The sequence below is a fragment of the Hippocampus zosterae genome, chromosome 13 (assembly GCF_025434085.1).
Source record: "Hippocampus zosterae strain Florida chromosome 13, ASM2543408v3, whole genome shotgun sequence".
Lineage (NCBI taxonomy): Eukaryota > Metazoa > Chordata > Actinopteri > Syngnathiformes > Syngnathidae > Hippocampus > Hippocampus zosterae.
In genome coordinates, this window is record NC_067463.1 from 19,455,347 (window position 1) to 19,478,967 (window position 23,621).

Here is a 23,621-nt window from a genome sequence, read left to right on the forward strand (position 1 = left end):
GAATGCAACTAAAAGGACTGTCACGTCCCGTGTTTGCCAGCAGGGGGCAGGCTTCTTGCTTGTTTTCTGCACACCTGCCTTGTGATTGATTACGCGGGCTTTATTTGGGCACTCTGGCAGTCGACTCACTGCCGGAGTATTCCACGCCGTGCCAATTCTCTCGCTTATTCCTAATCCGTTCGTTGCCTTGAAGCCTTGTGGCTGTAATTGCGCGTCTTTATATTCGCTCGTGTAAGATTATCTCGTTCACCTATAGAGTCTCCTTGCTATTTTTTCCGCAAGCGTTTTCTGTTGTTTCCTTAATTATTTCCTGGTCCTTATTTTGACCAGCGTTTTTGGTTGTTCGCCCAGACAGGTATTTTGTGTTTGTATTAAACCTCCTTTGTTCTCTGACAAACCTTTTCCTGTGTCTGCTATTTCGGGGATTCACTCCTAGTTTTTTGTTGTACACGAAGCGATTATTCTATCGCTTCGGGTACAACGGGACAAGGACTAATACGGTGCTCCACATGCATCATTAACAACAAATATTTTGTTGCAAGGACGTACAAGTGAAAATGTTCAATTAAAATTTAAGTTTTGTGCAAATTATTTTCAATCTTGGAGTGATTTGGGACATTGGAGTGCTGTTATGACGTTTACGTGCAGTTCCCACCCGTCAGTGGGTGGTGGCAAATAAGTAGGACTGAGAATTTCAGCCGATTTATTTGAGCATTGATATCAACGACCAGTTTATACTTTTTACCATGTCATTTTCATTAAAGTGAATGGGCATCTATCTAAATGGTGTTAGAGAGTGGCTGAGATCATTATACGGGGAGGCCTCACTGGCAGTGCCAATGAATCGGGTAACAATCCAACGCTGGGTGACGGCCTGCATAGCACCCTCCCTCGCCTCTGATTAAAAATGCTAATGTGCCTCCTTTGTACTTTGATGTTGGACAAAGGGGGGTGAATTACAGCCAGAGCATGTAATCCTTTATTTTTCCTCATGCAATGACACCCGGCCAAGCGGCGTGACTATCCAAATCAATAATGACACACTGAACCACGAGCACGTCTCACCCCCCCCCCTTCCACCCCCCACCTCCAACTCAACTTCCAGGGCTGTGCAACTGTAATTGGTTCCCCCCTCTCAACATGTTTCCCAAGGAAGCTACCAGTTGAGAAGTTTTGTTAAGATGATTTACACATTAAATAACAGATAATTTTAAAGAGAAACTCATTTCTGGACAACTCTCAATTAGGTCCACTGATGAATTTCGAAAAATGGGTTTATTCATATATTTTTCTTTTTATCGCTCCTGATGGGTGTGGAATTTCACAAATTGTTTCCCCAACGCGGCCCAGTAGTCCAGTGGTTAGCACGTCGGCTTCACAGTGCAGAGGTACCGGGTTCGATTCCAGCTCCGGCCTCCCGCCTACTGCCCGAAGACAGCTGGGACCCTAGTGAGGATCAAGCGGCTTGGGAGATGAATGAATGAATGAATGTTTCCCCAACCTATCAGCAACTACCAAATGCTATATTTCAGAGCTATTCAACTGGCGGCTTTTCATCTTCTTTTTCCATCAAGGGTTTCCTTCTGGCCCGCCAAACATCACAATAATATTGTAAATGATTTCATTGAACTGGAGAAGGCGGCCCGGTAGCCTAGTGGTTATAGCACGTCGGCTTCACATGCAGAGGTACCGGGTTCGATTCCAGCTCCGGCCTCCCTGTGTGGAGTTTGCATGTTCTCCCCGGGCCTGCGTGGGTTTTCTCCGGGTGCTCCGGTTTCCTCCCACATTCCAAAAACATGCATGGCAGGCTGATTGAACACTCTAAATTGTCCCTAGGTGTGAGTGTGAGTGCGATTGGTTGTTCGTTTCTGTGTGCCCTGCGATTGGCTGGCAACCGATTACTGCCCGGAGACAGCTGGGATAGGCTCCAGCACACCCCGCGACCCTAGTGAGGATCAAGCGGCTCGGAAGAAGAATGAATGAATGAATGAATGAATGAATGAACTGGAGAAACGCTGGTTCATGCACTTAGTCCTCGGTCATGGCAGGGGGCAACAGCAAGCGAGAGAGAGCGTAATGTTATGTAATGAATTTGAACTATCTGTGATTTGTCTACTACTGGTTTGCAAGTCTGAGTCCTTTCCCAGCAGTCTTTGAGCGGCCGCCAGCCAATCGCAGGGCACACATCATGCATGTTTCTGTAATGTGGGAGGAAACCAGAGCACCCAGAGAACCTCCACGCAGGCACAAGGAGAACATGTAAACTCCACACAGGAACGCCGCAGCCAGATTTGAACCCTGCACCTCAAGCTAACCAGTCAACTACCGTGTCAGTCTACACTGTAGACTCTCCAGTATTTAAATAAAATGTCTTCTGGGGGGCGGCCCGGTAGTCCAGTGGTTAGCACGTGGGCTTCACAGTGCAGAGGTACCGGGTTCGATTCCAGCTCCGGCCTCCCTGTGTGGAGTTTGCATGTTCTCCCCGGGCCTGCATGGGTTTTCTCCGGGTGCTCCGGTTTCCTCCCACATTCCAAAAACATACGTGGCAGGCTGATTGAACACTCTAACTTGTCCCTAGGTGTGAGTGTGAGCGTGGATGGTTGTTCGTCTCTGTGTGCCCTGCGATTGGCTGGCAACCGATTCAGGGTGTCCCCCGCCTACTGCCCGGAGACGGCTGGGATGGGCTCCAGCACCCCCCGCGACCCTAGTGAGGATCAAGCGGTACGGAAGATGTCTTCTGGGTATTTTTTCATTTCCCAGCATGCCTCACTAAGTACTACATTGCATTCCAATGGAGTCCCACTTTCAACCATAAACCTAAACCGACAAATAAAGTAGGCAGTCAACTTTACTGTGGATGGAACAGTTTTGAACTCGAGAGTTTTGACCGAGATTTCCTGGTATGTTTACCATGTTTACTCTACTTCGATCCTGTCACAATCAGGATGTGACATTGCTGTGACTTTGTTTCAAGACATCCACTCTGCTTGAAACCGTCATGTTTGTCACATCCTGGCGATCTGTCGCTCAGCCACAGGGATACAAAGCTTGAAAATTTCCTCTTCAGAGAGCCGTGTATATGTGCGTGCATGTGTCTGAGCCGAAGAAGAGGGGTGCAGCGATGTGAAGTGGAGGAGCTTTTATCAGCTTCTAAGATGGAAGCCTTTGAGGGCCTCCTCAGAAGCTCAGCGCTCCTTCCATTGTTCTATTTCCATCCCTCGTTTCACTCTTGTCACATGTAAAATCACAAAAGGCCTCCTATAACGCCCCCCCCCCCCTCCCCACCCCCCCACCTGTGTACCCCTCCTTCTTTGCTTGTATCCCACCTCCAACATCAGCAAGGCATATAACCCACTTAGAGTCTTCTCAAAATACTTCACAACTTTACAATCTTCTTCCCACAAATTGGAGTTTGGATAAAGAACTGTAAAATCGAGGTTGTGAACCTCGGCAAGTAGCTTGCCATATTTAGCCTCACTTAATATACCTTACATAAAATAAAGGACAGAATTCACTCTGAGACACACACTTACCATTACTATTCACAGGGTTGGAAGTTTGTTTGTTTGTTTGTTTGTTTGTTTGTTTGTTTGTTTTATTGAGCATATATAGTACACGCAATAACAGGTTGACAAAGGTCAAACAAAATTATAAAAGGAAAATTAGAAATAGTTAAAAGAGAAAAAAAAACACACACATCACAGTTATATGCTCAAAGGAGTAGGAAGAAGTAAATAACTTATCTAGTCCTACCCCTTATTATGTAACTGAATTGTTCATTTTTCAAAACAAAGAAATGAAAAACTACATATCATTAAATATTTTTACCCTTGTGTATACTATGCTATTCTATTTCTACACCTTTTGGTTTGTATATATATATATATAGTTATTCTTTCTTCTTTTGTATTTCGATTTTCTGATATTCATTATAATTAGCATTCCTTGAATACAATTGTTAAGTTGATCAAAATCCAAAACAAGAACAAACAGTTATATTACTATATTTTATAAGTATATCAAATGTATCTATTTTAATTCAGATTCAGGTAGTTATTTTGCACTAATCTTTTGAATTTGTTTTTGAACTCCTCCAACGATTTGCTCATTTTCAGATCCGTTTCAAGCTTATTCCATAGATTGACACCAATTACTGTTACACACCTTTGCTTAATGTTTGTTCTTGTTCTGGATTTTTTTGTATTGATTAGTGCCCCTTAGATGATACCAGCTCTCTCTAATTTAAAAAAAGCTGCTGGATATTTTGGCAAAGGAGGTTGTTATGTGCTTTATACATTAATTGAGTAATTTTGTAGTCAACCAGGTCGTACAATTTCATTGTGTTTAATTTGATGAATATTGGATTTGTGGGTTCTATATATTTCGACCTGTTGATTATTACCTGAAAAAGAACTTTTACAATGATCCAGGATTCAATTATTCCACTCAGCATGTATTATTCGACTCCATTGTTGACTTATATAGACAATGGACACTCAACAGTCCATCATTTTATGCAGCACTTTGATTGGCCACGATATCCCGCTATCGGTGTGCATGTCATAACACCCAGATAAAGGATTACATTCAGGGCCAGTGTTTACCAAAGTCCTTAATTGTCATGCATCTGCAGTTGTTTTCAGGAGCGTAACACAGAAGACGTGTCAAAGTAATACAGGGACACAAACATTGTAATAGAACTCATTATTTTCAAGTAAATGATGAATAACTCGTAAAATAGACCGATTATATCATGTTAATCTTCATACTGTATGTGCCCACTGTCATACTTCATACTGTATGTGCCCTGTGATGTTCTGGGTCCAGTGCAGGGTTTGACTCTGAGACACACACTTAAGAAAGCTAGGATAGTCTCCTCCGTCATTGTGGTAAAATTACTCAGCTTTGATGTAGTTTTCCATTTATTTTTCAAAATGTATTTTGTGGTTTTTGCTCTGTACCACTTTGACATCGTGAATAACAGTGCAGCGCTCACATGAAAGAGCACCGGAGTTAACCTGAGGGATGAGCGTCAACTCGCCTGGGGTCTGAGTGTCATCCTTTGCCAAGAGTTGTGTTTACTGTACAGGCTGAAGAGAAAACCTGTCACATGGTGAACATGCACACACACACACACACACACACACACACACACATGCACATTCACATATTGACATGTGAGACTGAAAATCCTGCCTACAGGCCGCCAAACAGGTGATACCAGTAAGTCACGTCGGCGCTTCAGCGGAGAGCCCCCTTCTCTTGCTCTCTTTTATCTTCTTCAATTACCACCCCCTTTTAACTCTTTCTCCCCTGCTCCTCTTTCTTCCCCCAACTTTCCCCCCCCCCCCCCTGAATCCTTTCTGTTGCTGTTGTCATTTTGACTTTTGCCCAAAGGTATATTTTGAAGTCAGATTTCAGTGGCAGGCACAGAGAAAAAAAAAATAGCTGACCATTTTCCTAAACATACACTGCAGCAGGTGTATTGGAAGTTCCCTGGTTCACCTTTTTCCAAGGCGAGGATCACCTTTGATTTTTGAGCTGACTTGCCCACGAGCCTGTAAAAACAAAATGAGCCAAGGAATGTGTCATAGATATACAGTAGGACCAAAGTATCCTGGTTGTTATAAGGATCTACTACTACTACTGTTCTTCTGTGTCAATCCAGTGGATCATATCTGCTGTCTAAATTAATGACACATTCTGAAAGAACAACTTGGCCATGTTAGGAGATGAATGAGTTGAAAATCTTGATGTTGCCATAGAGCTTATTTAATTGATTGTCAGGGTGTCCATGTATTCATTTCATTCATTCATTCATTCATCTTCCGAGCCGCTTGATCCTCACTAGGGTCGCGGGGGGTGCTGGAGCCTATCCCAGCCATCTCCGGGCAGTAGGCGCGGGGACAGCCTGAATCGGTTGCCAGCCAATCACAGGGCACACAGAGACGAACAACCATCCACGCTCACACTCACACCTAGGGACAATTTAGAGTGTTCAATCAGCCTGCCATGCATATTTTTGGAATGTGGGAGGAAACCGGAGCACCCGGAGAAAACCCACGCAGGCCCGGGGAGAACATGCAAACTCCACACAGGGAGGCCCGAGATGGAATCGAACCCGGTACCTCTGTACTGTGAAGCCGATGTGCTAACCACTGGACTACCGGGCCGCCTGTGTCCATGTATGTGTCTGCGTATAAAACTATCAATGTCTTGGTTGCAGGTGCATGTCTGTGCCAGTTAGAATTTACCAGAAGAGACAGAGAACAATAGATTTCTCTTGGAATACACGCCGAGTCAGTGAGGGGTTGAGGCTTTGGTAGTAAGAGGGCCCAAATGCAGAAAGAATACACAAGAGCAGACTTAATTAAACCAGGGGCTGGTAGGCAATAGAAGGAATGAAGTGAGACAGAAAGTTGCAGAAAGATAAAAGAGAGAAAGACTGGATCGATGTCGAGTCCGATCCAGGCCAAAATGCACAAAGACACGACTCAGGTTAAATCCTTCCTGTTTCAACGAAAAAATAATCTATCTAGTCAGTGATAGTAGTAGTACACATCGTAGTACACTCGCTCGCCTGATTTGTGAACGGGCAGCGTGGGATCGGTTCCCACTCAGTGACGGTGTGGCTGTGGCTGTGAATGGTTGTTTGTCTCTATATGTGCCCTGTGACTGACTGGCGAGTTGCTCAGGGTGTCGTCTGGCTTCCACACGAAGTCAACTGGGATAGGCCCATTGTCAAACATGCCGGTGGCAGTATTGTGGTCTGGGGCTGCTTTTCTTGAGCAGAGACTGGGAAGGTAGTTAGAGTTGACGGGCAGATGGATGGAGCCAAATACAGGCCTATTTTAGAAGAAAACCTGTTGAATTCTGCAAAAGACCCGAGACTTGGAGGTTGGAGGTTTACCTTGCAACAGGACAATGATCCTGAACATAAAGCACAATCGACAAAGCAATGGTACCAATACCCAGAAAGACTTGCAGCTGTAACTGCAGAAAAAGGTGTCATGGTTCTGTTTGTGGCCAACAGGTGGCAATGGAGGGCTCCGCCTGCAGCTGCACACCTGTTGGTCCTTGTGTCATTCGTAGTCTGTTTTAAAAGGACTCCTGGCACGAACACTCTGTGTCAGGTGATTGTTTGTTTGTTCTGTCATGTTTGTTTCGGTCATGGTTCTGTTACTGTTAGTTTTTTTTTGCTTCAGTCATGGTTTTTGTTTGATACTTTGGATTCTTTTGTTCTTAGGACTTTGTTTTGGATTTGGTTTTCTCTGTTTTAATACAAGTTGTCAACTTCGCCCTGCTCCTTCCTAATGCCTGCTTTTTTGGGGGTCCTCCACACATCGTGACAAAAGGTGGTTCTACAAAGTATGAACTCAAGAGGGTTGAATACTTTTGCATGGCCCAACAGTTCAAGTGGGCTGAATACGGGCGCAAGCCACTGTAAATCCCAATTTCTGACCACTTAATCCAAATATGTTACTTTGACTATGATACAGGTATTTTGAACATTTTTTATGGTGGCATCACAGTGGTGCAAGTGGCTACCACTGCAGCGCAATCAAAGGTTCTGGGCTTTCATTTCTGCTTTGGCGGTTTTGTGCCCTCCTCGTGCTTGTGTGGGTTTTAAGAAGGTACTCTTTATTTCTACATTTCAAAAACAACTTGCACTAGAGCAGCTATAAAGGGCACTTGCTGCCCACGTCACGTTTGGGGTATTGGCACGGTAGGATACTGGCCCACAGGAACTTGAATTTTCAGAGACTGAAGAATATCAAATCAAAAATTAATTCTGTGAAATATGAGCAATATTAGAGGTCTGAAATGAGGCAAAAAGTGAAACGAAGTTGAAAACGGTGGACTTCCTGTTGAGTTTGACAGTAGAGGTTTTCAAGTTCTTGGGTTGTTACACATGCATCCAAATTTTGGTGAATTGTTCAACTGGAGCTGTTTTGTTAAAAAATAATAAAAATGGACAATAAACTAATTGATTATTTTTCACAATGCCTTTTCACAAAGGTCGAGAACATCAAAATCAGCGCTTCTTCACAGGAACAGTTTTCGGCAAAATAAAAAGCATTGCTTTTCCGGGTAATCCTGAACATTCTGGAACGAAACACCCAGTTTCAAAACAATCAGATAAAAAATAGTGTGGGTATGTGTGTGTGTGTGTGTGTGTGTGTGTGTGTTTGTGTGCGTGTGTGTGTGTGTGTGTGCGTGCGTTTACATCTGAGATAAAATTTGCTAGAGTGAAAAGTACCCTGTTGTGAAAAAGGTCTTGCTGCAAACATGATTTCGTTGTAGAGGAGTTTCACTGTAGCAGTCATGTACTTGATGTAGAGTGTTATTCAAAAACTATAAACAACCCAGAAGCAATCACCCTGCAGGGTAAGCTTACAGATAAAACACATGTTGTCATTATTATTACCCCATCATTAGTCAAGTTAACTGCGAATGTGTCATGTTACCTTGTCAGGTAAAATAACAATGTTGAACACTCAGTTAAAAAAAAGTGAAAGAGACTCTTCCAGAGGCTTTTGTGACTAATTCATGACAAATACTCTGTATGGTTGGAAAATAAGGGGGGGACATGGTGACAAGATGACAAAAGAAGAAATTACATCGAAAGACTGCGATGTAATTTGACTCTCATCTTCCTTCCTCCTCCTCCAGCTTTCAATCATGCCTCCCTCCCATGCGTCGTTGCGAAAAAGTTCAGAAAGTCAAAGCATCCGTACTTTCACACAGGATGAGCTCTGTTTCTGTCTTAACTTCTCAAAGATGAAACACAAATGGTATGTAAATGGCGTCTTTGATTCTGTTTAATGTAGTTGAGTGACAAGGTGCAAAGAATAAAGAGTTTTTTTTTCCCCTGTGCTCATACCTTTAAAGCATTACAGCACACCATTACAGGACAGTGGACTCCCTGCTGTGAGAATAATAGGAAGAAATTGTTTTGGAGTGAGATGATGTGATAAGGGGAAAAGTCTAATTTTTCAAAGACTTCTTAACAACTTCATTGTGTTCCATCGGGAGCTCAGAGAGAAATATTTCAGCGTTAATTGAGCGATTGCTGATTGTGAGTTGTATAGCTTTGAAGTGTATTCCTTTCTTTATGCAACTTGCAAATGAAACGTCAGTAAAGTCGGGGTTTTTTTGGGCTTCCATCCATCCATCCATCCATCCATCCACTTTCTGATTCGCTTTCCCCAAATTCCAGCCTGAGAAAATGGCTTTCTCTTCATCCACAAAGACAAAAGTAAATTGGACTCTCTGGAAAATCATGTTTGGCCAGGGTTGGACTAAAAGTGTGTCAACGTTATACTGGGGGTGTAGTCGGTCATTTGAAAACACCTTCGATGATGATTGATTTTATGAAAGGTAACCCTCCATCCATTTTCCGATCCGCTTTATCCTTGCAAGGGTCGTGGGGCGTGTTGGAGACAATCCCAGCTGTCTTCGAGCAGTCGGCAGGGGGACACCCTGAACCGGTTGCCAGCGAATCGCAGGTCACACAGAGACGAACAACCATCCGCACTCACACTCACACCTAGGGACAATTTAGAGTGTTCAATCAGCCTGCCACGTATGTTTTTGGAATGTGGGAGGAAACCGGAGCACCCGGAGAAAACCCAAGCAGGCCTGGGGTGAACATGCAAACTCCCTACACGAAGGCCGGAGCTGGAATCGAATTCACGACCTCCGGCCGTGGTTTTTTTGAGCATTTTCCCTTAAAATGAGTCAGGCCTCAGAAATACGTCTAGCAATTTAAACTGAAGATCTATTTTTTTCTGCCTTTTAACTGGTCTGCTGTCTCGTGTGTGTCATGATTCTACAACCGATCTGGCCAGCCCTCACCCTCCTTGGCAACCTGCTGCCTGCTCCCATTTTCCTGATTTTTGATCACCTATGCAACTATTTACATACCTCACGCAGCTAACCCTAACCCTAAACCTACACCCTAAACCTAAACCTAAACCTAAACCCCTAACCCTAACCCTAACCCTAACCCTAACCCTAAACCCTAAACCCTAACCCTAACCCTAACGCTAACCCTAACCCTCACCCTCACCCTCACCCTAACCCCTAACCCTAACCGTAACCCTAAACCTAACCGTAACCCTCACCCTCACCCTCACCCTAACCCCTAACCCTAACCCTAACCCCTAACCAGTTCGGCACACACAGTAACCAGTTTTTTTGTATAATTTTGTTTGGGGTTTACTAAAAAAAAAAAAGCACCCGGGAAAACCCACGCCGGCCCGGGGAGAACATGCAAACTCCACACAGGGAGGCCAGAGCTGAAATCGAACCCGGTACCTCTGCGCTGCAAAGCCGACGTGCAAACCACTGGACTACCGGGCCACCCTTGTAGAATACACGCATTGTTTATTTGCACTTGCACTGGGTCCGAAACTGCCCGAAATTACAACGTGAGTAGGCCTAATTTTTACTGATTTGAACTGAAATGCTGAACAAAGAAATAATGGTCCATTTTTGAGTGAGTTGATTTTGGAGGGTAAACAATGAAATGAGATTTTAAGAGAAATGTTCAATATAAATATTTTGGGGGGGCGCGGGTAACATATAATGTAAATTTCCCTTCGAGGAAAAGGTCACTCGCTAAAACGACTCGATGTCTGCTTTCAAACTGCTTGTTTCAAACTAACAAAGAATGTGTGTGTGTCTACACTGACAGGCCTGATCCGGCTGGGCTTGACAGCAGAGCACACATGAAAGAAAGGCAGAGAGGAATGAAGTGGTGAGAGCAAGAGGGAAAAAAAAAGCAAGGGATGAACAGAAACACACACTGGGCCCCCGCTGTTCACAGCAGCGGGTGCAAGAGAGAGGACAGGGAGGGAATGCAGGGAGGGGGCGGTCCAAGCAATTTTATTTAAAAAAGAAAAAGATGATGTGAGTTGGGTAGTCAGCCATAGCCACTGGGTACAAGCTATATGGAACATTTACTGAGTGAAGTTCCAAAGGGATGATTTCTCAGCATGGGCTTCTATAAATGGGATCCATGTTTGATCATAAGCTTTTCGTTAAGATCCAGTGAAATTGGGCTGTCTGATGATGTTTATATTACACGAACCAGCAAATAAGAACTGTCAGTTGTGGCAACTGACAGTTCCTATTTGCTTTGATGCCTCATAGAGGAACCATCCTGGTAAAAGCTAATGATACTCAAGGAAAAAATGGAGGCCTTTCTGGATTGGATCACAGTCATGAGTAGCACTTGAGCTGCTCTTTGTGAGACAGTTTTTGAGGCTAAGCAGGCATACATGAGGGAGCAGGCAGAAACGTGAAGGGGACATCATGCCTACATGCCATATGGCAGCATATTGTTGGATGTTATAAGTGTTTTCAGAGTAGGATGTTTTGGTGGCGGGCGGCCCGGTAGTCCAGTGGTTAGCATGTCGCCTTCACAGGCGTGAGTGTGAGCGTGGATGGTTGTTCGTCTATGTGTGCCCTGCATTTGGCTGGCAACCGATTCGGGGTGTCCCCCGCCTACTGCCCGGAGATGGCTGGGATGGGCTCCAGCACCCCCCGCGACCCTAGTGAGGATCAAGCGGTACGGAAAATGAATGAATGAATATGAAATTACAGTACATCATCTTTCTTCAAGACTGGGTGTTGACAGACAGCAAGCGAATTGGCAGGGGGCTTTAGGCACATATCTCTGTGTTTGATGAGACAGAACAATATCCAAATCCCCAACCGCCTCATATTTAAGTTCCTGAAGACTCTGGAAAAAGGGAAGTTCTTCCAAAGTCGCTCAGAAGCTTGCCCGCTTATAGGTGCTGGGAGGGAATGGAGGGAGCAAGAAGTAGAGGGGCGGGAGGGAAGGAGATAATGTTTATGCATTAGATTTTCAAAGCCCTTTTCTCTGCAAAGAAATTCAGATTCAAAGGTGTATTTCTTGCAGGAAGATCTGAAGGATTCTTTCTCCCTGTTATTGCTTGAGTGACAAAGTCTCTGTAGCTTATCCAGGACTTTGTATGCACATGGTAACTGAGCGTGAGGAGGCCCTACATAGCAACGCTTTATCCGCTCGGGCAAGTGAGTGGTGTGTAACTGTATGTTTCATATTTGATATTTTCTATCCTCCAACTACATATTCCACTTCAAAGAGAAAAGTAACGCCGAATAGTAACACCTTGACTGTGCAATCAACCGCTCCCGTTCAATCGCCTCGCCGCAGGACGAGCGTCAACTCTATGAACACAATTGAGTATGAACCGTGTGTGCCTGTGCTTGTCGCTGCAAATTCAAACACGCCGGAACAATATTAGCTGAGACTTCTTCTGAGAGGAAGTTTGAACTTCACAACTTCAGAGGCAGAGCGCTTTGAAAGAGCTTAAGGAGCAGAGATGAGAGCGTTTGGGTGTGGATGTGCACAACTTGCGTTTGGATAGTGCTGAGTGCAGCAGTCATACATACGTGTGATTAAAAATTCAAATGAGTGCCTTTAGAATCAATGTGAGGCTTTGAGGCTTCGTAATGAGGCTGATATGTGAAGTTTAAACATTCTCATCTGCTGGAAGTGCCACCGTGGAAAAAAGAGACAGAGAAAGGGGTGGTGGAGGGGGGGTGGGGGGTGAAGAAAAACGGGAAGATGGGTGGCTTTGATGCCGGGCTTTCACCGTAGGGCATGGCTGCTTGGCTGGCTGTTACTGAGATCATTCAGTGTGCAACCTTCCCGAAGATACCATTTTGTTCACCAAAACGGCCGTAATGCGAAGCACAAGAAGCGCCGGAGTGGAGAGTGGTGATGAAGAAAGTGAACGCAAGAGGAACAAAGGGTTTGTAAAGAGGAGCTCGCTGAGGTGATGGGTGTGGGAGGGAAATGGGCCCGATCAAGAACAATTCTTAAGAAAAATGAAAAAATAATAATAATGTGGCATTCAACCTGTCAGTCTCAGGGCACATAAGGGCAAATAATAATGTCCTGGTTTAGAGTGAAGGAGAATTATTGTTTTGTTTCTTACTTCGACTGCTTAAGGAGCAGCTAAAATTGCTTTTCCTGTAACTCGCATGACTGTATGCACACACACACACACACACACTTAGCTGAGGTAGCAGTGGGAGTCTTGTGCCACTTGCAATGCACTTACATGACAAGACAGAAGACGGAGTTTTGAAGAGCCCCATTGAAAGGGAACCTGCATGTGCATTTAAAGATATAAATGTGGTTTTTTTCCCAACCCTTTCTTCTTCCTACCTGCTTATTTTTTTTGACAGACTTTGAAATGTGTCATATGTACGTACGATTTAACAGTCACAAAGATGACTTTGACCCCATTTCTTTCCCTTTGCTGCAATGAAATCAAATCTAATCTTTCATTTGGCTGCATATTTGAGCGTGATTTTCTTTCACTTTTCCAACCACACTGCACGTTGGACATATATTAAGGCCATTTTCTGTCAGATTTACTCCATCAATCAACTCATCAGAAAGGGAAAACAATTGATCTTGTCAAGTGTTTCGCAGCAGGCTAGTTTTCTACACCTTTTACTGTTGCCGTTGACGGAAAATGGCATAACAGTTCCTCGGGTAACGACCAATCATGGTGCATCTTTAGAAAACAGGTGAACCGTGTTGGTCATTACCTGAGTCATCAATGTCTGTCTATCTATCTATTGATGTATATATATATATTCATTCATTCATTCATTCATTCATTCATTCATTCATTCATTCATTCATTCATTCATCTTCTGAGCCGCTTGATCCTCACTAGGGACGCGGGGGGTGCTGGAGCCTATCCCAACTGTCTCCGGGCAGTAGGCGGGGGACACCCTGAATCGGTTGCCAGCCAATCGCAGGGCACACAGAAACGAACAACCACTCACACTCACACCTAGGGACAATTTAGAGAGTTCAATCAGCCTGCCACGCATGTTTTTGGAATGTGGGAGGAAACCGGAGCACCCAGAGAAAACCCACGCAAGCCCGGGGAGAACATGCAAACTCCACACAGGGAGGCCGGAGCTGGAACCGAACCCGGTACCTCTGCACTGTGAAGCCGACGTGCTAACCACTGGACTACCGGGCCGCCCTGAAATGTATTAAACATGTTAAATCAGTCAAGCGCGCAATGATATACTGTTTCCATTTTGTAGTTGCTTTTGGACACTTAAACAGAGCGACTTTCTGTTCAAGATGTTCAAGTAGATTTTAGAGGATTTTTCATGATTTTAGGGTGGCCAACAGCCTTTTTTCCTCCCTTGACGAAATTCACCCCGGCACGGAACAGTAGCTGAAACCCATTTCAACATTCAGAACCAAAACAAGAACAAACTGTGTTAAGCTGAGCATTTTTAAAACAGTCGCTGGAAAATAATTAATGTGACATGTTTATGGATCAAACTTAAACATCAGTTTGTTTGTTTTGGTTTTTTTTTTTAACTCGCCTTTGTCATGATTCAGTTTAGGGACCAACAGGTGGCACTGTAGGGCTCCCCCGGCAGCTGCACCCCTGTTAGTCATTTGGTAATTAGTTGTATAAAAGGACTCAAGCCCGAACACTCGGTGTCGGGTCATTGTTGCTTCTCGCTACTGTCATGTGTGTTGCTGTTTGCTCTTGTTTTCTGTCATGTTTAGTTCATTGTTATGTTTTAGATTTAGTCATGTTTTTTGTTTGATACTTTGGACTTTGTGTGTTTTAGATTTAGTTTTCTTTGTTTTAAATACAATTCTTCAAATACACCCCGCTCCTCCCTCCTGCCTGCTTTTTGGGGTCCACCACCACCTTGCTACGTGACAGCCTTGTGGGCCGTCAAATGTCATTTTTAGTAAATGCCATGACCCACTGAAAATTGACGGTGGGCCGCAAATGGCCACCACCCCGCAGTTTAGACATCCCACAACGTGTTTCATTATGTATTGTTAGCCACATACAGACAAATAAGAATCCATGTGATTTTCACGACATGATTTTGTTTGATCGGTTAAAGTAAATTTTGCATCAGGCACGTCACAATATGTTATATATCCGTCGGCATCACCGTGTACAGAGGTGTTCTGGTATATCACGAGAATACATTGACACTCTCTAAACAAGTACATGCCACTTCAAGACATGAGATACTTATTAGAGCTGATGTGTTTTCACTTGCAGACCACCTATAGGTTGAAAGAAGAGACAGACTTTGTGCCGCATTCACTCGCGCAAACAAGGATGCTGAGTTGTTGTGCCAGTCATTGGCGGTGGAGTCTTAATAAAGCCAAAACCCCGCCGTGCGTGCTCTCTCTTTTCCGCGACTCCTGCTGGTCGTCAGTCTCACCAGTGTCGTAATTTACTGTCAGAGAACTCCTCAAACTGGCCACCACACAGAGTGCTGACGGGGGACCACAGACAAGGTAGCAAAGATCACAGTCAAAAAGAATGAGCGAAAGAATTTTTACTTTTCTCTGCTGGAAACAAAAAAAAACAGAAGAAAGGCTAAAAAATAATGGGGGGAGGTGGAAAGGGGAACAAACTGGCTGAAACACAAGCAGCGGTTTGCCTAGCTTTTGTTTTTGTTTGCCTCGTTTTTTTTTTTTAAGTGCAAAAAGAAGGGGGGCTGGGGGCTGCAAGGCTGTTTTCAATAGTTGAAGCTACAGCCGCACCTGGCGACGTGCGACTGGTCTTTGATCACTTGTCGAGTGAAATTCCACAAGTAGATTACAGTGACTGAGAGGGCAGCTGCAGGTGGAACGGATAGAGGAGTGACAAAGGAGGAAATAAGAGAGCATATTAAAATGTATTTGGCAGTGTATTAGAAACCCAACGTGTGTAACAGTGCGTGTGACGGGTCTTAGAGGCTTGCTGTGTAATTCTAAAGCCCCCAGTTAAGTTTTTCAATCATACCAGCGCATGTGGAGCATCCAAAACTGAAGACCACTGCTTTAAACTTGTCTCCACATGGCAGCTGGTTCCCATGTCTGACCTTGACATCTCATGCAGTAAATCTGTCAACAATGTTTGGGTACTGTGCTCCCGGTATGCTAATCTGCACGATGTTTACCACAATACTAAGACGACGTGTCTGTAGCGACGCCACTCAAGCGAAGCGCGACTCAGCAGTACATGACATGAACAGCAGGATTTCAAACTATTGTTGCCTATCGAGTCATTGTCATTCAAGGTATCTGTGCCAAGAAAAGAAGGGCATTAAAGGTCACCTCCTAATGTTGACATTATCTGCATTACTATCATTTATTACGTAAGCATGGACTAAGGCAAGAATTAATGCTTATTGAATCAATTCAAAGCGATCGGCCATGTATCAGGAAATGTTAGTTCTATGTTCTTGAAGCTGTCAAAATGATGTCCTATGAAAACAAAACAATCTTATAGAGTTGTATGTTTTGTTTCAATTGTGGTGAAATTTTATTTATTTTTTTATTTGTTTATTTGGTGGCGGCCCGGTAGTCCAGTGGTTAGCACGTCGGCTACACAGTGCAGAGGTACCGGGTTCGATTCCAGCTCCGGCCTCCCTGTGTGGAGTTTGCATGTTCTCCCCGGGCCTGCGTGGGTTTTCTCCGGGTGCTCCGGTTTCCTCCCACATTCCAAAAACATGCATGGCAGGCTGATTGGACGCTCTAAATTGTCCCTAGGTGTGAGTGTGAGCATGGATGGTTGTTCGTCTATGTGTGCCCTGCGATTGGCTGGCAACCGATTCAGGGTGTCCCCCGCCTACTGCCCGAAGACAGCTGGGATAGGCTCCAGCACCCCCCGCGACCCTAGTGAGGATCAAGCGGTTAGGAAGATGAATGAATGAATGAATTTATTTATTTGGTTATTTATTTTTTTGGTGGCGGGGGAGTGGCCGTTACTTTCAGCTAAAAATAAGAACGCATGTCTTGTGGCATGTGGGAGATTCCCAAACTGCATGGAGAGATGAACTGGTCAGATGCGATGAAAAGAGAGCTTTTTCGATGAGCAAGGGAAAATGATGTCTGGTGCAAACCCAGCACATCTCATCACACAAAGAACATATGTTGAGAGGGAAGAAATTTCATTTGTGCTGTATGTTACACATACAGTACATTTGACAATAAAGTTTATCCGATCCAAACCAATCCAATCCCCACAGTGAAACATGGAGGTGGAAGCATCATTCTGGTGGACTGTTTTTAAGCACGGTAGTCCAGTGGTTAGCACGTTGGCTTCACAGTGCAGAGGTACCGGGTTCGATTCCAGCTCCGGCCTCCCTGTGTGGAGTTTGCATGTTCTCCCCGGGCCTTCGTGGGTTTTCTCCGGGTGCTCCAGTTTCCTCCCACATTCCAAAAACATGCATGGCAGGCTGATTGGACGCTCTAAATTGTCCCTAGGTGTGAGTGTGAGTGGTTGTTCGTTTCTGTGTGCCCTGCGATTGGCTGGCAACCGATTCAGGGTGTCCCCCGCCTACTGCCCGGAGACGGCTGGGATAGGCTCCAGCACCCCCCGCGACCCTAGTGTAGATCAAGCGGTTCGGTAAATGGATGGATGGATGGATGGATGTTTTTAACCAGCAGTCCCTGGGAAATTAGTCACAGACAACAGATGATATTTTTGAGCAAAACTATGTAACTGTAAATGACCATCAAACTTGAAGGAGCTGGGGCCGTTTTCCCTCAAGGGATGGGGAAAAAAAATCCAAGTGGCTTGATGTGGCAATCTCAAAAATGACTTGCAGCCATGATCGGTAGTTACGCACATGCCAATTTTAACTATTTTATTTATTTATTCCATCCACTGTATTTACATAAACTTTCACTTTAAAGCAGACTACACGATATGATGTAGGGGCAGCTTGGTGGTTGACTGGTTAGTGCATCGGCCTCACAGTGCAGAGGTGCAGTGTTCGATTCCGGCTCCGGCCTTCCTGTGTGGAGTTTGCATGTTCTCCACGTGCCTGTGTGGGTTTTCTCTGGGTACTCTGGTTTCCTCCCACATTCTAAAAACATGCGTGGCAGGTTAATGGAACACTCTAAATTGTCCTGTGGTGTGAGTGCGGATGGTTGTTCGTCTATCTGTTCTCTGCAATTGGCTGGCAATCAATTCAGGGTGTCCCCCGCCAACTGCCCGAAGACAGCTGGGATAGGCTCCAGCACTCCCCGCAACCCTTGTGAGGATAAGTAAATCAGAAAATTGATAAATATATATATAGAGAGATTTTTTTTATGTGTGTGTGTGTCTTTGTGTGCACCCAAATGCATGTGGAGTGTTGCCACAATGCAAGGGTGGGGTGACCCTCCTAAGCCTTCTCCACCTTTCCTTCGTTCTATGGGAACCTGCACATTGCTAATCCTCCTTTTTGGCCTGAGAGAGCTTCTCCAAACAAATCATCCGGCTCTAAGGCCCACTGTTCCTCAAGTGGGCTTCTGCCTCTCTTTGCCAAGTCGCACCAAAAAAATAAATAAATAAATAAAAAGGTCCTCCTTTCTTCTCGCTTTTCTCATATGCTCCACATAAAACAGCTACCTAGCGTGAGGCAAATCCCACTCGCCTCGATCTCTTTTCTTCGATGGGCCAGGGAAGGAGAAATGAATAGGGTGTGGATAAGACACACCAGCAGGGGATTGTCAAGTTGAAGATTGAAGTTGAAGATGACCTCTTTTGAAAATTTGGGCAAGTGTGACTAATGCTGTTAAAGGCGTCATTGTTTGATTGCATGCAAAGAGAAAAGTGAGCATGAGAGATGCTGCACCTTATCCAGAATTTCCATTTAATTGCTTCACTGTGTACACACAGTAATATATACAGTATAATTAACTGGATAGCAGTATTTAACTCAAATGGAAAGGCCTCTTGTTCTTCCCTCCTAGTCTTCCAAGCCTTTCCAGCGTTTCTTGTCAGACACTAGATTTTCAGTTCCTTATTCTACAATTTCCAATTCCAAATACAAATATTCTCTCATTTTGAATTTGATGCCTGCAGCACTTTCAAAAAAAAAAAAAAAAGCTGGGACAGGTGCAGCAAAAGACTTGGAAAGTTGAATAATACAATACAATACAATACAATACAATACAATACAATACAATACAATACATGCTGATTTATAATGCTCAAAACACCCGGGTGGAACATTTCACAGGTGAACGGGTCATTTCAGCACAAGTGACTATCATGATTGGGTATAAAAGAAGCATCCTCGAAAAGCTCAATTGTTCACAAGCAAGGATGGGCCCTACCTGGGTTAGAATTGTTTAAGATTTTTCATTGTATTTTGTTTTTATGTTGTTTTGTGTTGGGCTGCAACTGCAATAATTACTTTAATAATAGTCTGTTATTTATTTCGCTGATTAAGCTGTGATTTTGCTGATTGTTTGATTTTCATCCCTTTCTTCAAAAACTTTTATTCAAATTCACAGAGCCGAAAAATACTTTAACTGATTCAGTTGCATGTAAAAATGACTTGTTACAGTTTGAAACAAAAACAACACGATAGATGCATAATATATTATATATCCCATCCATTTATCATACTGCTTGTGTTCATTAGGGTTGGAGCTGACCTGAAGCCTCTCCCATGCACCTTTTTTGGGCGAGAGGTGGGGTGCACCTGACAATAAACTGCCCACCAACCAATCGCAGTCAACATCACAAAGAAAAGATGAATATCGTGTGTGGTTGGGGTAATTTACATTCCCAAACTGTGCGTGTCTGAGTAGGAAATTGTGATTAAAGATCAACTTGATTATCAGTCATTATGTATGGTTTAATTAAATTTGTATTGTTATCTGAATTTTAACCCGCATACCTTCATGAATAGGCAGCCCCTGGCAAAGTCCACCACCCGCTGTTGGAATAAAACATGTCTTCTGCAAAACGACCACAGAGGGGCGCTAATGTAGTGCTATTTTCTTTTTTTTTTTTTCAACCTTTCTTTTGTTTTGTTACAATTCTTTAGACTTCCATCCAGCCGTCCATTTTCAACACTGCTTATCCTGAACAGGGTTGCGGGGAGCAACTCAGCTGACTTCGGGCAGGAAGGCAGACTAGACCCTGAACTGGTCGCCAGTCCGTCGCATGGCAAAGAGACAAACAACCATTCACGCCGACATCCACGCCGTCACTGAGTGGGAACCGAACCCACGCTGACCGCAGACAAATGAGGCGAGTTTATCACGACACCATCAGTTCGAATGACGTCTGAATGATTAAAATAATAATAATAATAATAACAGTCAGGCTGTACACATTTCATGATTGCATGATTTGTACTCCAATATAATCTCAGAGTCTATGAATATTGTATGTTAAGAACTGGAAAGTCATGATTGTTAATGTGCCTCATTTAATTCTGTGAAGGGCTGCCTCACAGTTTTTTTTTAATGAGTGACATGAATTGAAAATCCATTCATACAACACAGAGAGCAGGTGCTCGTGCACAAATCAGTGATTATCTGGGATTTTCAGATTAATGCACACAAGCACAGTGACATTGATTGAAAACCACCATGCATACGAACACACATAGAAATTCAAAGCAAAACAAGTTCCTGTTCCTTGGGGTTTCAGCGCACACTGGGCAATATTTTGTTCAACTCCACAGGCAGCACAAAACACAGCTGCACAAATTTGTCATACGGGATGACACTGTTCAGTAAATGAGATTAAAGTGGTCATCGTAATGGAGGCAAAAGTTGGCAAAGTTATGATTGCCAAGATTTCCTCAATGAAACGCGAATGTAAATGTTTGTTGGGTAATTACGCGATCATCACTACATATAACAAAGAATGTTTTTTTTTGTTTTGTTATGTTTTGTTTTTTTAATTTTGCATGACTTCATCTGTACGCAATTCCTCTTCCTCCAGTTAAAGTACAAATACTTTTTGAAGGCACAAGGCTTGGATGTGCCGCACAATATTCTCTTTTTATCTTTGCTGTCCTGTTCATGCTGAAACTCAACAGACAAAGATCATTTTAGACTGTTGTGGGTCAATTGTATGATATTTCAATTTTGATATTTCAATTTAGAAATTTAGATAATTGTTTTCAAATTAGTAGTGGCACAGTGGTCATTGTTGTGTTCATAAAGAAGCTGCGGTCATAAGCGTTTATGACTAGTGGCTCAGAAAAACAAACACAGCAGCATTTTGTGAGAAGCAAGAGCCGTAGGGAGATAACTTTGTTTGCGTTACCTTTTACTGTGGCCATCTGCACCTTCCTTCCGTGACACTTAGTGTGCACTGCTGAAACCTCAAACGGGAAGTAGGCGCGGCTTATGTTGACAGACTGTGATGCACAATGTATATCCATTCCATGATGTCAATTGTTTGTCAAAAGACAGTGGTGTGAAGAACAAGCAAGCACGATATTTTTGATGAACCTTTTGTACATTTAATTTTTTTTTTTTTATGGACTTTGTTTTTTTTCCCCTCTGGAATTCAGTTGGACTAACAATTTTGGAGTCAATATTTCTTGGTTAACAAGCACATTTTCTCCAAGAACTGAGAATGAGAAATATTTTGTGCTTCTAAGGAAAGAGTGACTCTGATCTGTTGCGTATCTGTATTGAACTTTGTTGCAATGCCCGCGATTGTTCTCGAGGCTAGTGACTTTTCAAGTCCTCTTTTTTTGGTGAGGTCATGCGAGGTCCTGTTTAGTTGTACTACATTCAGTCTGGTGACTGCACTAGAATCATCAGAGCTAACCAAGAATCCGCTGCATCTTCAACACCTCCCCACCATCAAGATCTTCTGCATATTTACCTGGTGCTTCTTCTTCACAGTGACCCTGCTGATCCACCTTCTCAGCACCATCCAATTTCACAGCCTCCTTCCAGTGTCATGGAAAAACCTGACTGTGACCGTGGCAGTTTTGGGGTCTCTGATGTGTCTCAGCGCCTCCGTATTTTTTCCATGGCTCATCATGGAGCGCCAAAAAGCCTGGCCACGACCTGCGGCGGCTGCCGTGACATCAGTCCTCACTTTCCTCGCCTACGTCTCGGAGTCCTACGTCCTCAACTCCCAAGTCCAGGAGCAAAAAGGTTTTATGGGCAGCCTACCTGGTCTTCTCAAGATTGTGCAACTTTGGGGAAGTTTTCATGTGATTCCTCTGTTTGTGGAAGAAGATCATGGCCTGTCTAATGGATTCCATCGTTGGCAGCCGTGGGTGTCTGGAACGTCTTATGGCGTCTGTATCCTCATGTCTCTTGTCACAATGGTCGTAATATGGGGTGAATTTGCAGGGCGGTGTTGTCTCCCTTTTGACAGATTAATGCTTGGCTTCACGATTATTGGACTCCTGCTATATATGGTTGCTACCGTAATTTGTTTTAACAAGCTACTAAAGCTAATCAACAGTGAAAACAAAAGTTCAGAGCTGGTTATAATGGAGGTAGTGGTTGCTTTTATCACACTGTTATCTTATACTGTGGACCTTACATTCTCTATTAAAGTCTTGTGTGACAGGAGTCACACATGAATGAACTCTTTGTGATAAATGTGATTGGTGATATCTTTTTCTATGAATGTTAAAAATGTTGAACTCAAGTGCTGTATTATTAGTAAACCATTGATTTAATGTTATGATCTTCACACAAGTGGTAATTCTTCAGTTAGAAATAAAAAAAAAAAAATTAATCCATCATGTGACCTCACAAACATCGCAGGTGTGTTGGAGCCTTTGCAGCTAACTTCGGGAAGCAGCCGGGTTATTCCCTGAACTGGTTGCCGCTAATCGCAGAGCACACGGACGAACAGCCATTCACACTCACAATCACACCTAAGGACAATTTAGAGTTTTTAATTAACTTACCATGCATGTTTTTGGAATGTGGGAGGAAACCGGAGTACCCGGTTTGTGAGACAGATGTGCTCACCAGCTCAGAAACATGTTTACATAATGTAAATAAATCATATAACTATAACTATAATATAAACATATACTCCTGACTATATGAACTATAAATTGTATTTAGTTACTCTTGAGATTGGATTCAGATTTATTTATTGATTGATGTTTGTATTTAATGTAACAAGATAAGATAAGAGACGATAACTTTACTAGTTATAACCTTTAATAACCTTTAATAGTTATAACCGACGCTCGTTCCTACCGACTGCTGTCAGGCTGATGAATAAAAAAAAAACAATCATAATAATAATAATAATTAAATGATGTGAAGGAAAATTGTAAATAGTATTGCGATTTATCCATTTTGTGTTCATATTGCATTTAATTGAAAGATGTTTGTTGTTTTTTTCTCTTTCTTCTTTCTACATACATTCTTGCTGCTGGAGGCTGTAAATTTCCCCAGTGTGGGACGAATAAAGGATATCTTATCTTATTAATAGTCTCACAATGGAGAAATTCCCACTTCACAGCAGCAAAGTTATGAGAGGAAAAAGTAGAAGAACAAAATAAATAGGATCTGCTGTAAAGGCAGCCACTCTCGCGGCGCCATCTTGAAGTCAAAATAACACATCAAAACACACAAGACACAGGTAAACTTTCATTGTATTGCAATTTCCCCCTTGCGCCTTACCCTATGCATCAAATTTCACGCCTTATTCTTTTTTTTATAGATGTTTGATGTTTTTCTCCTTTTTACGAGTGTTTGCAATTAGGCATGTATGTTTTACTTTGTGTTGTGTTCGGTGCGGAAAGAGTAAATTTCCCAACCATCCATTCATCCATTT

General features: G+C 43.3%; 1 protein-coding gene and 1 long non-coding RNA gene across 2 annotated transcripts in view; both read left to right on the plus strand.

The window, feature by feature from the left end:
* The window catches only part of LOC127612661 (uncharacterized), a 166,092-nt gene that overhangs the window by 78,545 nt on the left and 63,926 nt on the right, over positions 1-23,621 (plus strand). The gene's annotated exons all lie outside the window — the stretch shown is intronic.
* LOC127612626 (myeloid-associated differentiation marker homolog) lies at positions 20,173-22,423 on the plus strand. The gene has a single exon (XM_052083361.1). It carries the CDS (start codon positions 21,508-21,510, stop codon positions 22,402-22,404), a length of 897 nt encoding a protein of 298 aa, XP_051939321.1. The 5' UTR covers positions 20,173-21,507; the 3' UTR covers positions 22,405-22,423.

Excerpts from the sequence above, each read along its gene's own strand:
- LOC127612626 (XM_052083361.1), top strand. The coding sequence starts at position 21,508 with ATGCCCGCGATTGTTCTCGAGGCTAGTGACTTTTCAAGTCCTCTTTTT.